Source organism: Doryrhamphus excisus, linkage group LG21 (assembly GCF_037039965.1).
Source record: "Doryrhamphus excisus strain RoL-2023G ecotype Guam linkage group LG21, RoL_Dexc_Guam_v1.1, whole genome shotgun sequence".
Taxonomy (NCBI): Eukaryota; Metazoa; Chordata; class Actinopteri; order Syngnathiformes; family Syngnathidae; genus Doryrhamphus; species Doryrhamphus excisus.
Window position 1 is genome coordinate 147,717 of NC_136377.1, and position 12,318 is coordinate 160,034.

General features: G+C 48.7%; 1 protein-coding gene across 1 annotated transcript; it reads right to left on the reverse strand.

Moving 5' to 3' along the window:
- Window positions 1–9,552: 9,552 nt before the first annotated feature.
- LOC131137925 (uncharacterized) lies at window positions 9,553–10,593 on the reverse strand. Its single transcript, XM_078787849.1, has 3 exons — window positions 10,379–10,593; window positions 10,172–10,277; window positions 9,553–10,110 (listed from the first exon to the last, which is right to left on the reverse strand). The coding sequence occupies exons 1-3, from the start codon at window positions 10,445–10,447 to the stop codon at window positions 9,974–9,976; spliced, it is 312 nt and encodes a 103-aa protein (XP_078643975.1). The 5' UTR covers window positions 10,448–10,593; the 3' UTR covers window positions 9,553–9,973.
- Between the last annotated feature and the right edge of the window lie 1,725 nt (window positions 10,594–12,318).

A 12,318-nucleotide genomic window follows, 5' to 3' on the forward strand; every position in this document is an offset into this window, starting at 1 on the left:
AGGAGGGTCTGGTGCATCCTAAGGAGGGTCTGGTGCATCCTAAGGAGGGTCTGGTGCATCCTAAGGAGGGTCTGGTGCATCCTAAAGAGGGTCTGGTGCATCCTAAGGAGGGTCTGGTGCATCCTAAGGAGGGTCTGGCACTGGTGCATCCTAAGGAGGGTCTGGTGCATCCTAAGGAGGGTCTGGTGCATCCTAAGGAGGGTCTGGTGCATCCTAAAGAGGGTCTGGTGCATCCTAAGGAGGGTCTGGTGTATCCTAAGGAGGGTCTGGCACTGGTGCATCCTAAGGAGGGTCTGGTGCATCCTAAGGAGGGTCTGGTGCATCCTAAGGAGGGTCTGGTGCATCCTAAGGAGGGTCTGGTGCATCCTAAAGAGGGTCTGGTGCATCCTAAGGAGGGTCTGGTGCATCCTAAGGAGGGTCTGGCACTGGTGCATCCTAAGGAGGGTCTGGTGCATCCTAAGGAGGGTCTGGTGCATCCTAAGGAGGGTCTGAGCGGAGCCTGAAAAGCCAAAGGATGATAAAGGATGAAAGGATGACAATGATAAAAAAAAACAACAGAAAAAACCAAAATCAAATTTCATGGGAATAGTTCTCACTTTTGGGAAGGCGGCCATCATTTTCCTCCAAAAACAATGTACACTTAGAACTCCCAAAGTTTTTGCATATGTTGTTTGGTGCGAGCGGTGACATGTCCCACTTTGTTGGATGGTCCCCGAAGGCAGCGTGTAAGCTTGTCCCAGGCGGCCCAGAGTCTACTATATTGTATGTCTAGCCTATTTGCCCCCATATTTGCCCCCCATGCTGACGCTATGTGGTAGGACGGGATGAGGTCATGGAGGCCTAATGTGGATCCTTGCTCTGATTCATTTCATGGCATGGGATCTCTGGATGTCCCCCTGAGGGTCCCTTGGGGTCTCCTTGCTGTGTGGGCAGTCCTCTAGCAAGACTTTCTTCTTTCTGAACTTCCAGCATAGACTCTGGTCGGTGTGTGTGTGTATGTGTGTGTGTGCACGTGCGTGCACGTGCGTGTTTGGGAGGATTAGAGCGAGCAGCCAGCCAGTCTAGACTCTTCTGGGCTTTCAACAAAGGCTCGGATGCGGCCAGGACAATGAGCTTATGGGCGGATGTCCCAGCGGACTCTTGAGTAGCGTCTCTTCACTGCCCATTGGCTGTCCATCAGGTGTCCGTCACATGGTGAGAGACAGCACAGTCATGTTGACGTAGGCCCGTACCGGCCCCCCTGCACCCCCCTGTGAGTGCTGTTGCTCAGGGGTCCCTGGCGAATCAACCTGTGGGCAGATTGGTGCATGTTTTGGAATAACAGCAATATGGGAATAGGAATGGAGAGAATAAACATGGCTGGGAGACAGGAGAGATGAAGAGATGGAACGTGGACGTGGCTGGCAGGCTTTTATTCCTGGCTGGCAACATGGCTGCCGTACGCTACCGTCTCCGCCGAGCATCTCCATGAAACACGCCTTATGTGAGTTGGAGGCCTTATGTTCGCCAACCACATCAGCGCCCCCCCCCCCACTTGCTCCCTCAGGCCGCTGTTGCTAGCTAACATGCTAGCTGATGCGGCTGCTCTTCCTGTGACTGTCCAGACCCAACAGAAGATCTCCTGAGCCGTAACGTTTACATCTGCTGTATAAAATGTCCATGGGGAAGGAGGCCTGGAAGGGATCAAATATCATCATGGCCGCCGCCAGGGGAAGCGGAGGAGCCACCTGCTGTGGCCCAGCAAGGTGCGTTGTGTTCTTCTGGGGCAGGACAGGCCTTTAACGTCACAGGCAGGAGAAAAGGAGCGCTTGATTTGCTGGCCTTTGGTTTTGGATGTTGTACTTCCTGTGTATGATGTCGGCATTCCCTCATCTCGACCTGAACCGTCACTCAGCAACTGGCAACTCTCGTATCGCTTGGGCGACGTCCACGTTTACACCAATGGACTCAGAAATAAGAACCCCGTCTTCAGATGAAGTCAGCACACCCAAAGAAGCCTGGAAGAAACCATCATGGCTGCCATCGAGGACAGGAACCTTCATGGATGAAGACAACGTAGGCTTTGCTTCTTCAAAGCCAGCACAGTGTGTGTGTGTGTGTGTGTGAGTGTGTGTGTGTGTGTGTGTGTGTGTGTGTGAGTGTGTGTGTGAGTGACAGGTTGAGACCGGAGCAAAAATACATCATACACTCCTCCTCCTGCTCCTCCTCCTGCTCCTGCTCCTCCTCCTGCTGGGGTTCAAAGGAGGAATGGGGAGCAAAAATACATCATACACTCCTCCTTCTGCTCCTCCTCCTGGTCCTCCTCCTGCTGGGGTTCAAAGGAGGAATGGGGAGCAAAAATACATCATACACTCCTCCTCCTGCTCCTGCTCCTCCTCCTCCTGGCGTGTGGTCATGTGTGACAGGAGGATTGTGGGTGATGGCCATGAGTCCATGAAGGCTGCGTGTTGCCTTTGGTGTCAGGAATAAAGGTAGTCATGAGGTGATGGGCAGCAGACTCGTACACGCACACGTTAGAAGTCGAAATGGTGGCTAATGTTGGCATCTCCATGATCCAGTGACGGTTGCCAAGGTGACAGCTTGACTGACGTTAAATACGTGTCATGTGACACCAGCGTGTGAGGAAATCAGCTGGCCGAGCGTAGCGGCGTCAGTCGGACTGTGTCTTTAGGGGGCCCCGCCCCGCCCCGCCCTCCTGCACCTTGAAATGCACACCAAGCTAACAATGCTACCAAACGCTGAGTCATCTTTTGTCTTCCTGCCGTCATTGGAGGCCAACAGGAGTGATGAAAATGCTGAGTCATCGTCTAACAGGTCGCCACTTGTAAAGTCAAAGCTTGGCCCTGGGGCGCACCTTCATCCTCCTCCTCTTCCTCTTCTTGGGGGGGCATCGCATCTTTCCTGTGATGACATGAAAGCTTCAAGGTGAGCCCCCCCCACACACACACACACACAACTGGAATCCCAATGAGCTGCAGGCCCACTTCCAATGTCTGGCAGATTCATTGTTAGGATTAGGATGATGGTTAGCATGGTTAGCATGGTTAGCATGGTTAGGATGATGGTTAGCAGGGTTAGCATGGTTAGGATGATGGTTAGCATGGTTAGCATGGTTAGGATGATGCTTTAGATAATTGGTTCCAAGATGGCACCGCAGACGGCTGCCTCGGTGTGTTGGTGCGCCTTGCTTTGCTTTGTTAGCATGGTTAGGATGATGGTTAGCATGATTAGGATGGTTAGGATGGTTAGCATGGTTAGGATGGTTAGGATGGTTAGGATGGTTAGGATGGTTAGGATGGTTAGCATGGTTAGGATGGTTAGGATGGTTAGGATGGTTAGCATGGTTAGGATGGTTAGGATGGTTAGGATGGTTAGGATGGTTAGCATGGTTAGGATGGTTAGGATGGTTAGGATGGTTAGGATGGTTAGGATGGTTAGCATGGTTAGGATGGTTAGGATGGTTAGCATGGTTAGCATGGTTAGCATGGTTAGCATGGTTAGGATGATGGTTAGCATGGTTAGCATGGTTAGCATGGTTAGCATGGTTAGGATGATGGTTAGCAGGGTTAGCATGGTTAGCATGGTTAGCATGGTTAGGATGATGGTTAGCATGGTTAGCATGGTTAGGATGATGCTTTAGATAATTGGTTCCAAGATGGCACCGCAGATGGCTGCCTCGGTGTGTTGGTGCGCCTTGCTTTGCTTTGTTAGCATGGTTAGGATGATGGTTAGCATGATTAGGGTTAGGATGGTTAGGATGGTTAGGATGGTTAGCATGGTTAGGATGGTTAGGATGGTTAGGATGGTTAGGATGGTTAGCATGGTTAGGATGGTTAGGATGGTTAGCATGGTTAGGATGGTTAGGATGGTTAGGATGGTTAGCATGGTTAGGATGGTTAGGATGGTTAGGATGGTTAGCATGGTTAGGATGGTTAGGATGGTTAGGATGGTTAGCATGGTTAGGATGGTTAGCATGGTTAGGATGGTTAGCATGGTTAGGATGGTTAGGATGGTTAGGATGGTTAAGATGGTTAGGATGGTTAGGATGGTTAGCATGGTTAGCATGGTTAGGATGGTTAGGATGGTTAGGATGGTTAAGATGGTTAGGATGGTTAAGATGGTTAGGATGGTTAGGATGGTTAGGATGGTTAGGATGGTTAGCATGGTTAGGATGGTTAGCATGGTTAGGATGGTTAGGATGGTTAAGATGGTTAGGATGGTTAGGATGGTTAGGATGGTTAGGATGGTTAGGATGGTTAAGATGGTTAGGATGGTTAGGATGGTTAGCATGGTTAGGATGGTTAGGATGGTTAGCATGGTTAGGATGGTTAGCATGGTTAGGATGGTTATGATGGTTAGGATGGTTAGGATGGTTAAGATGGTTAGGATGGTTAAGATGGTTAGGATGGTTAGCATGGTTAGGATGGTTAGGATGGTTAGGATGGTTAGGATGGTTAGGATGGTTAGGATGGTTAGCATGGTTAGCATGGTTAGGATGGTTAGGATGGTTAAGATGGTTAGGATGGTTAAGATGGTTAGGATGGTTAGCATGGTTAGGATGGTTAGGATGGTTAGGATGGTTAGGATGGTTAGGATGGTTAGGATGGTTAGCATGGTTAGGATGGTTAGCATGGTTAGGATGGTTATGATGGTTAGGATGGTTAGGATGGTTAAGATGGTTAGGATGGTTAAGATGGTTAGGATGGTTAGCATGGTTAGGATGGTTAGGATGGTTAGGATGGTTAGGATGGTTAAGATGGTTAGCATGGTTAAGATGGTTAGCATGGTTAGGATGGTTAGGATGGTTAGGATGGTTAGCATGGTTAGGATGGTTAGCATGGTTAAGATGGTTAGGATGGTTAGGATGGTTAGGATGGTTAGGATGGTTAGGATGGTTAAGATGGTTAGGATGGTTAGGATGGTTAGCATGGTTAGGATGGTTAGGATGGTTAGCATGGTTAGGATGGTTAGGATGGTTAGCATGGTTAGGATGGTTAGCATGGTTAGGATGGTTAGGATGGTTAGGATGGTTAGGATGGTTAAGATGGTTAGGATGGTTAGGATGGTTAGGATGGTTAGGATGGTTAAGATGGTTAGGATGGTTAGGATGGTTAGGATGGTTAGGATGGTTAGGATGGTTAGGATGGTTAGGATGGTTAGGATGGTTAGGATGGTTAGGATGATGATGATGATGAGGATGAGTGTTAAGATGATTAAGATGATGAAGTATGAAGATGATGCTTGATGTTGTCAGCTGAGAGTTGACATGGCAAACATCATCTGTACGTGTACGTGGATCGGTCCAGAAGCCCGCAGACGGGATGAATCCAACAGGAATTCCCACCAAGGAGGAGGACTTGCACACGGCACCTTCATGCATCCAGCGCTCAGGCCACTTTTATCTTCAGAGGTGTCCACAGTGTCTGCCTGCCTGGAAGCATGCTGAGGCTCACGGCTACCATCTCCAGCTAGCTAGCACGATGGAAGGGGGGGTCAGCCGTGAGTCACCTTGAGCTTAATGATTTGCAGATCCATTGGGATGCTGGAAGAACCTTCAGGGCCCGACTTTATCTCCCAGGCTTGACCCCTGGATCTCACCCCCAGATTAACCCCGCACACAAAGGGATACAGCCACTCTGTGCGTGAGTGTGTGTGCGTGTGTGTGTGTGTGTGTGTGCGCGGCCTTGGATAGCCTGACTATAACCCTGAGACCCAGCAAAGACCCATAAAGGGAATTTACGGCCGCCCGTTGATGCATTCAAGGACCCTGCATTTGTGTGTGTTTGTATGGTCACAATATTAGGTACACCTCCACCATCTAAAGCCGTCCAATACCACAAAAAAGTCAAGCGGTAAACCCAAAAAATGAGCCGGAGGACACGGGGCGGTCCTGGACCCAAATGAAGGCCCCTACTGGTAGACTTCAGGCAGCACCAAACATGGAACGTTGGAAGGGGGAAAAGAAAGTTGGATTCTCTGATGAGAAAAAATGGAACCTTGACGATCCAGATGGCTTCCAACGTTCCTGGCATGACAAGGAGATCCACCTGAGATGTTTTGGAGGGGGTCCATCGCGATCCGGGGTGCTTCTTCATTCAGCACAACACCGGAGCTTAAGGTGGTGCGGGGTCGTCAAACGGCGCTCAGTTGAATGTAGAAGAGGAGAATATTCTCAGATGACACGTTTGATTGGCCACTTGTTGCCGGGCAGAAGGGAAAGAGGTTGAGTGCTGAGTCAAGAAGTGAAAGGTCACATTGGGAAGTGGGCGGGGCTCTCTTCTCTGCGATTGACGCAATGGACCGTCATGGCCGCCTCCTCCATTAGTTCCTCCTGGTGGGATAAAAAGCCTGCGGAACGTTTGGAACGTCTGGATCCGCCCGACGACACGTCTGGGATGTCCTTGTTGCCATGCCAACCTGACAGCAAGGTTGACCAGGCAGGTCCAATTTTGTTCTTGATGAAAAAGAAGAAGGAGCAAGACAAAGGAGGCAAAAGCTCCCGTCCAGATGAAAATCCTAAATCAGCCAACTTTTTGGGGGGGTGGGCGGGTGGGGGTGCTTTTAATTTATTCTCCTAAGCTGGGGAAGCCGAGCATGAAAAGAGAGCAACTATCGGGTTGCCTGCGCTCTGGCGTGAGGAGGCCAGCCTGGGGAGGGGTTTAACCCTCTCTGGGCTTCTTGGGGGGGGGGGGGGGGGGCTGCTGGAGATCAGCCTGCTGTAATCAGAAGATGATTGAGGGATTATTGCTCCTTGTTTCATAGGACGCCTCCTTTTTCTGACAAGAATAATAAAGTTGTATTTCTTTGAATGTGGGCCCTTTGTATGGAGTTGTAGACTCCTGTAGAGCAGCTAACCACCATAACCGCAACAAAGCTTTCTAGATTCTCCACAATCTGCACCTATTCCAGCTGCATTTCCTTGGATTTCCCTCCGCTGTGATTGGCCGTACTCCCAAGCGCTCCTAAGTACTCCCGAACTCCTCTTTCTAATTTAGTGGAGTTGATAATAAATGAATAAAGCTAGGAGCTAGGAGCTAATGGTAGCTCCTAGCCACTGGTTGGAGACCCCTGACTTAGCGTGGATGAACACAAAGAGTGCTAACGTGCGTCTGCAGACCATCTTGACAACATCGGTAGTGGAAATGTGGTCATGACTGGTTTTATGCGGGACTACCCGTGTTTAAAACCCCGGGTAGATCCATGGATTGTGGTGGGAAAGGCTGCTGGCAACTCCATGGGGGAGCTTGTCTTTGCACGTATGCACACTCTATAATGCTACACAGACCAGCGCTTACTTACACTACATAATACATGACAGCGTTACTTATGGCTGCCGTTTCTGACGTTGACTCCAGCAGCAGTTTGGTGGGTGGCCCATCTTCACCCAAGCCCTCAAAATCCTAATCGCCATGATTTCTTCTTGCTGGCCCAAAATCCTCAACTCCAACCACTTCCGCCTGATGTTTGCCTCCCTTCAAACCTGAACGCATACTTGACCTTGATGTGATTGTGTAGTCCTCTATTTGTTGTATGGGGGGTTCAGGACAGGACTGATGCTTCGGGAAAGTGGCTATTGCTAGCCGTCCTCGTCACCACCACCTTAGCCTCTCTCCTCCTTGACCGCCTCTGCTATGTTTGCTTTATTTCATTTCATGTTTTCTGCCCCACCCCCACCCCCACTTTTCCCATTTTGTCGTGCAAAGACTAGAATTTCATCAGCGGCGGCTCTGGGAAAGGCCGTCCTCGGCCGTGCAGATGCTTTGAATTTACGCAGCTTTGGTGCCTGCAAGGGGAAGTGGGAAGACTGGGATGGATGGTGGACACTGGGGGGGGGGTCCAGTGGGTGGAACCTGGCTGTATTTCCTGGGGATTAGGCCTCAGATGGGCGCCCCTCAGAAGAGGTCTCATGTGCTGGCCCCCCTTGATGGCTGGGAAACTGACCCCCATCTGACTCTCCTTCATCTCCCTGGTGTCATGAGTCCCAAATCATACTTCCATGTTCAGTCATCGCCATTCCGTTTAACCACGCTAATCTTGCTAAGCCCGCTAACTGTGCTAATCTTCCATCTTCCATCAATTATTGATGCAAAGTTAAATATAGCAACATCAACTCTCATTGGCTGACAGGAGCAACACCAGCTGTTCAAATATGTCAATATTCTTTATTGTTATTTGTAACATTCTTATAACATTGTTACTCTTTATCGTTTTTGAAATGTGCGCCCTGTCGCCTGTCCAACATTTGGATGAGAGATAGATTCCATATTCATAAGATCTAATAGGATGAATGCAAATGAAAATCATGAACGTATGGATCACCACCATACGCCAAACTTCCTCCAGGCAAGTGGAGGACCAGAGACCTTCTTCTGATCTTCTCCCAGCATGGCTCAACCCCTGGACAGTCCTGACCTCCCACCTCCATAATTTTTGGTAAATCCCAACCTGGCCTTCCTGTTCTTCTGGCTTAGTATCCTCTGGTGGAGATGTTCTGCTGTTGTTGATGTTTTCTAAGAAGATTAGATAGGGGTACCTTCACTCCTGCCCTCTGCAGGGTGTTGCTAAACTTCTTGTAGGCTCTTATCTTTACTGCTCTCACAAGTACCTGCCCTCTATCAGTCCCACTCCTGTCACTTAGTTCACCCGGGCAGGAAATTCCAAAGCCTTGTAGTGCCTATGAGCAAGGTTTGTCTCTTCAATGTCTCTTCATTTTCCATCTTCCATATTCAGTTGCTTGGTTTTCACCCATAGACCGCTCTCTGGTTTTCATGTTGCTTTCACCTCTAAATACAGTCGACCAAGGAAAATCCATCCTAGCCAACCTGAACGTGACCTCTGATATTCAGTGCTATTTATTGATTGAATACATCGTGAGACAGGACACACCCATCATCCCACATCCACGACTTCCTACTCCCATCATCCCACATCCCGCATCCCACATCCCACTCCAATCATCCCGCATCCATGACTTCCTACTCCCACATCCAAGAGTCTACTTTGTAGAGATAGGAGCAAAATGCCATTAGTCGCAATTAAATCTTTCTTTGTTCTATTTATATTTAGCTCAGAATTAATCACACTTAATTGCAGAAAGAAATAAGTTGCTATCTACAGTATAATAAGTAGGGAGGTAAAATCTTTTATTTGATAGACAACTGCAATAACTACATCGAATTTGAGGTAAAAGTTGATACATTTTGGAAATATGGGCCATTATTTTAGGAAGAAAAAATATACATTTAGAAATCTCTCCCAGTTTTGCATGTTTAAAGCCAGCTGAGTTTTGTCCCACTTTGTTGTATATATATAGTTGTAAATATAGATTATTTATTATTTATAGTTATTTATTATTTTAGTCTTGTAAGACCACATGTTCATGTCATGGAACGGAATACATGATGTGAGTATTCCATTGTCAGTTGTACCATGGTCCAATCAAATGGCAGCTCCTTTCCAGTCTAGCCGAGACGTCAGGACAATGTCTCCCTCTTCTGGTCAAAGACAGAACACCTCCGCAGGCGCTCAGCCAAGCCTGCTCCTTCAGGGGTCACAAACTAGAAATGCTCCCAGTCTCCAAATACTTTCCATCTTGAAACACTCCACGTCCCTAAATGCTTCCCATCTTTAATCACGCCCCATTCCTGGAATAAATACTCCCAAGCCTTAAAAGCCCATGTCCCTGAACACACCCCATCCTGACATACTAAATCACCACCTTCCTAAAATGTTCCTAAAACGTTCCTAAAACGTTCCTAAAACGTTCCTAAAACGTTCCTAAATGCAGTATGCATGCAGCGTGGAAGTGGACATCTTCCTGCAAGTGTGTTTGGGATCCAAAGCTAATGATCATAAATCAGCAATAATGCGTTCATGTCATAATTCCTGATGTGCGTCATCACGGGAAAGTCAACAAAACAACGAACAGAGAAGTTTTTGACTTTTGGGCTTTACTGCGGTGAGAGGTCAGAGGTCAGCAGATGTTCCGGGTCAGCAGGTCCCAGAGACAACAACAACACAGCAGAGTGGAGCACGCCGACAGGCACGACTTCAAAGCTCCGCCCCTGCCGCCGCCACGGCCGGCCGCCTGGTTCTCTTCCACCACGTACACTGGAAGATTCCATTACCCATCATCCTCTGCTGCTTTGTTTCTGGACGGCTGGGGACATACCTGTGGGCTTCGGGGGGCCCCCGTAGGGGCTAGGGGGGACGCCATAATAGGTGGTCTGGTAGCCAGGAGGCGGGGTCACGTAGGGATAGTAGGAGGAGTCTGCCGTCTGCAAAGACAGTGGCAGTGACGTCATTAGGACCGTTGCAGTACCGGAAGTGACCACAGGCGCCGCCATGACGGTTGACTTGCTGCAGTGATGATGGCTACCTGGAAGGCCGGGCCGGGGAAGATTCCCGGGGGGGGGCCGAAGGCTGTAAACAAAGCATCCGTGAGCATCACGTCTCCAATTCATTGTCGTGACAACCAATCAGCACCCACCTGCGGCCTGGGGAGGCGGAGCATACGGAGGAGGGTGGTCGGCACTCATCTGGAAGGACAAAATCGTTTGTATTCATTTGTGTAGGTTTACCCCAGCTGGGGTGGGCTCCAGCTGGGATGGAGGCTAACAATGCTGTGTGTCGTCTTATGGGATGGCAGCGGGAGAACAATGCTCTCCTGTCCCTGGGCTGTCCTCATACCAGCGCTAATGCAATATAGCGTTTCCACGGCAACGGCCCGTCCTGTGGAATCTTTTGGCTTCCCAGCCGGACAACGCCAACTCAAATCTTCAAGATTGTCAAACAAATCCCTTCTTTCCCAAGCCGCAACTCTTCCCTGGGGTTTGGGGAAGGAAAGCATGTCCCAGCTCTTGGTGTGGAACGCTACTTTCCTTCCCGGCACAAGCAAGTCTTCATTATGACTCCAATTTAGCATCCATCATGTGGGATCATCACGTATCCGCCAGCCTCCTGACCTTCTACATGTCAGCAAACCCTACCTATTCATTCAGCTAGTTCTAACCTTAACCCTAATCCTAATCCTAACCCTAACCCTAACCCTAGCCCTAGCCCTAACCCTAACCCTAACCCTAACCCTAATCCTAACCCTAACCCTAATCCTAATCCTAACCCTAACCCTTCTGTACAAGAACTTTGTCTTACCTTCTGCCAAGAGACACGTCTAACCTCAAGCTTCTCTTGATGCTCATATGCTTCTTCCCTCCCTCCTTCTCCCAGTCATCCTTCCCTCCTTCCCTCCCTCCTTCTCCCAGTCATCCTTCCCTCCTTCCCTCCCTCCTTCTCCCAGTCATCCTTCCCTCCTTCCCTCCCTCCTTCTCCCAGTCATCCTTCCCTCCTTTCCTCCCTCCTTCTCCCAGTCATCCTTCCCTCCCTCCTTCTCCCAGTCATCCTTCCCTCCTTCCCTCCCTCCTTCTCCACCGTAAGCCAAAAGCAGTTCCTAGACCAAAAGCACTGGTGAAGAAAAAGAAGATTAAGGCTGGTAGAACATCTTGATGATCCCCAACACCTTTGGGAAAATACTCTGGTGGAACTTTTTGGAAGGTGTGTGTCCCATTTGAGGAAAAGAAGACTCAAAGACGGTGGTGGTAGTGTGATGGTCTGCTGTGATCAATGGAAGCATGAATTGTGGCTGGATTGCACGTGTTGCTGCTAAGGGTGGCCCAAGCCCTTCTTAGCTTCAGGCCAATGACGTTTTCCCACAGGGCCATGGAGCTTTGGATTGTTTCATCAAGTGTTGACTTGAGTTGTCATGGACTAATATTGACATTTCTCTCATCATCTCAAACATTGAAGTGGGACAAACATGCAGAAGAAGAAGACATCAGGAAGGGCCAACACCTTTTCTCAGCGCTGTATGTATCTATGCATCTCGGCATGTAGTATCTATACATGTACTATCTATATTCCTGTATCTATGCATCTCGGCATGTAGTATCTATACATGTACTATCTATATTCCTGTATCTATGCATCTCGGCATGTAGTATCTATACATGTACTATCTATATTCCTGTATCTATGCATCTCGGCATGTAGTATCTATACATGTACTATCTATATTCCTGTATCTATGCATCTCGGCATGTAGTATCTATACATGTACTATCTATATTCCTGTATCTATGCATCTTGGCGTGTAGTATCTATACATGTACTGTCTATATTCCTGTATCTATGCATCTCGGCATGTAGTATCTATACATGTACTGTCTATATTCCTGTATCTATGCATCTCGCCGTGTAGTATCTCTCCATGTACTGTCTATATTCCTGTATCTATGCATCTCGCCGTGTAGTATCTATACATGT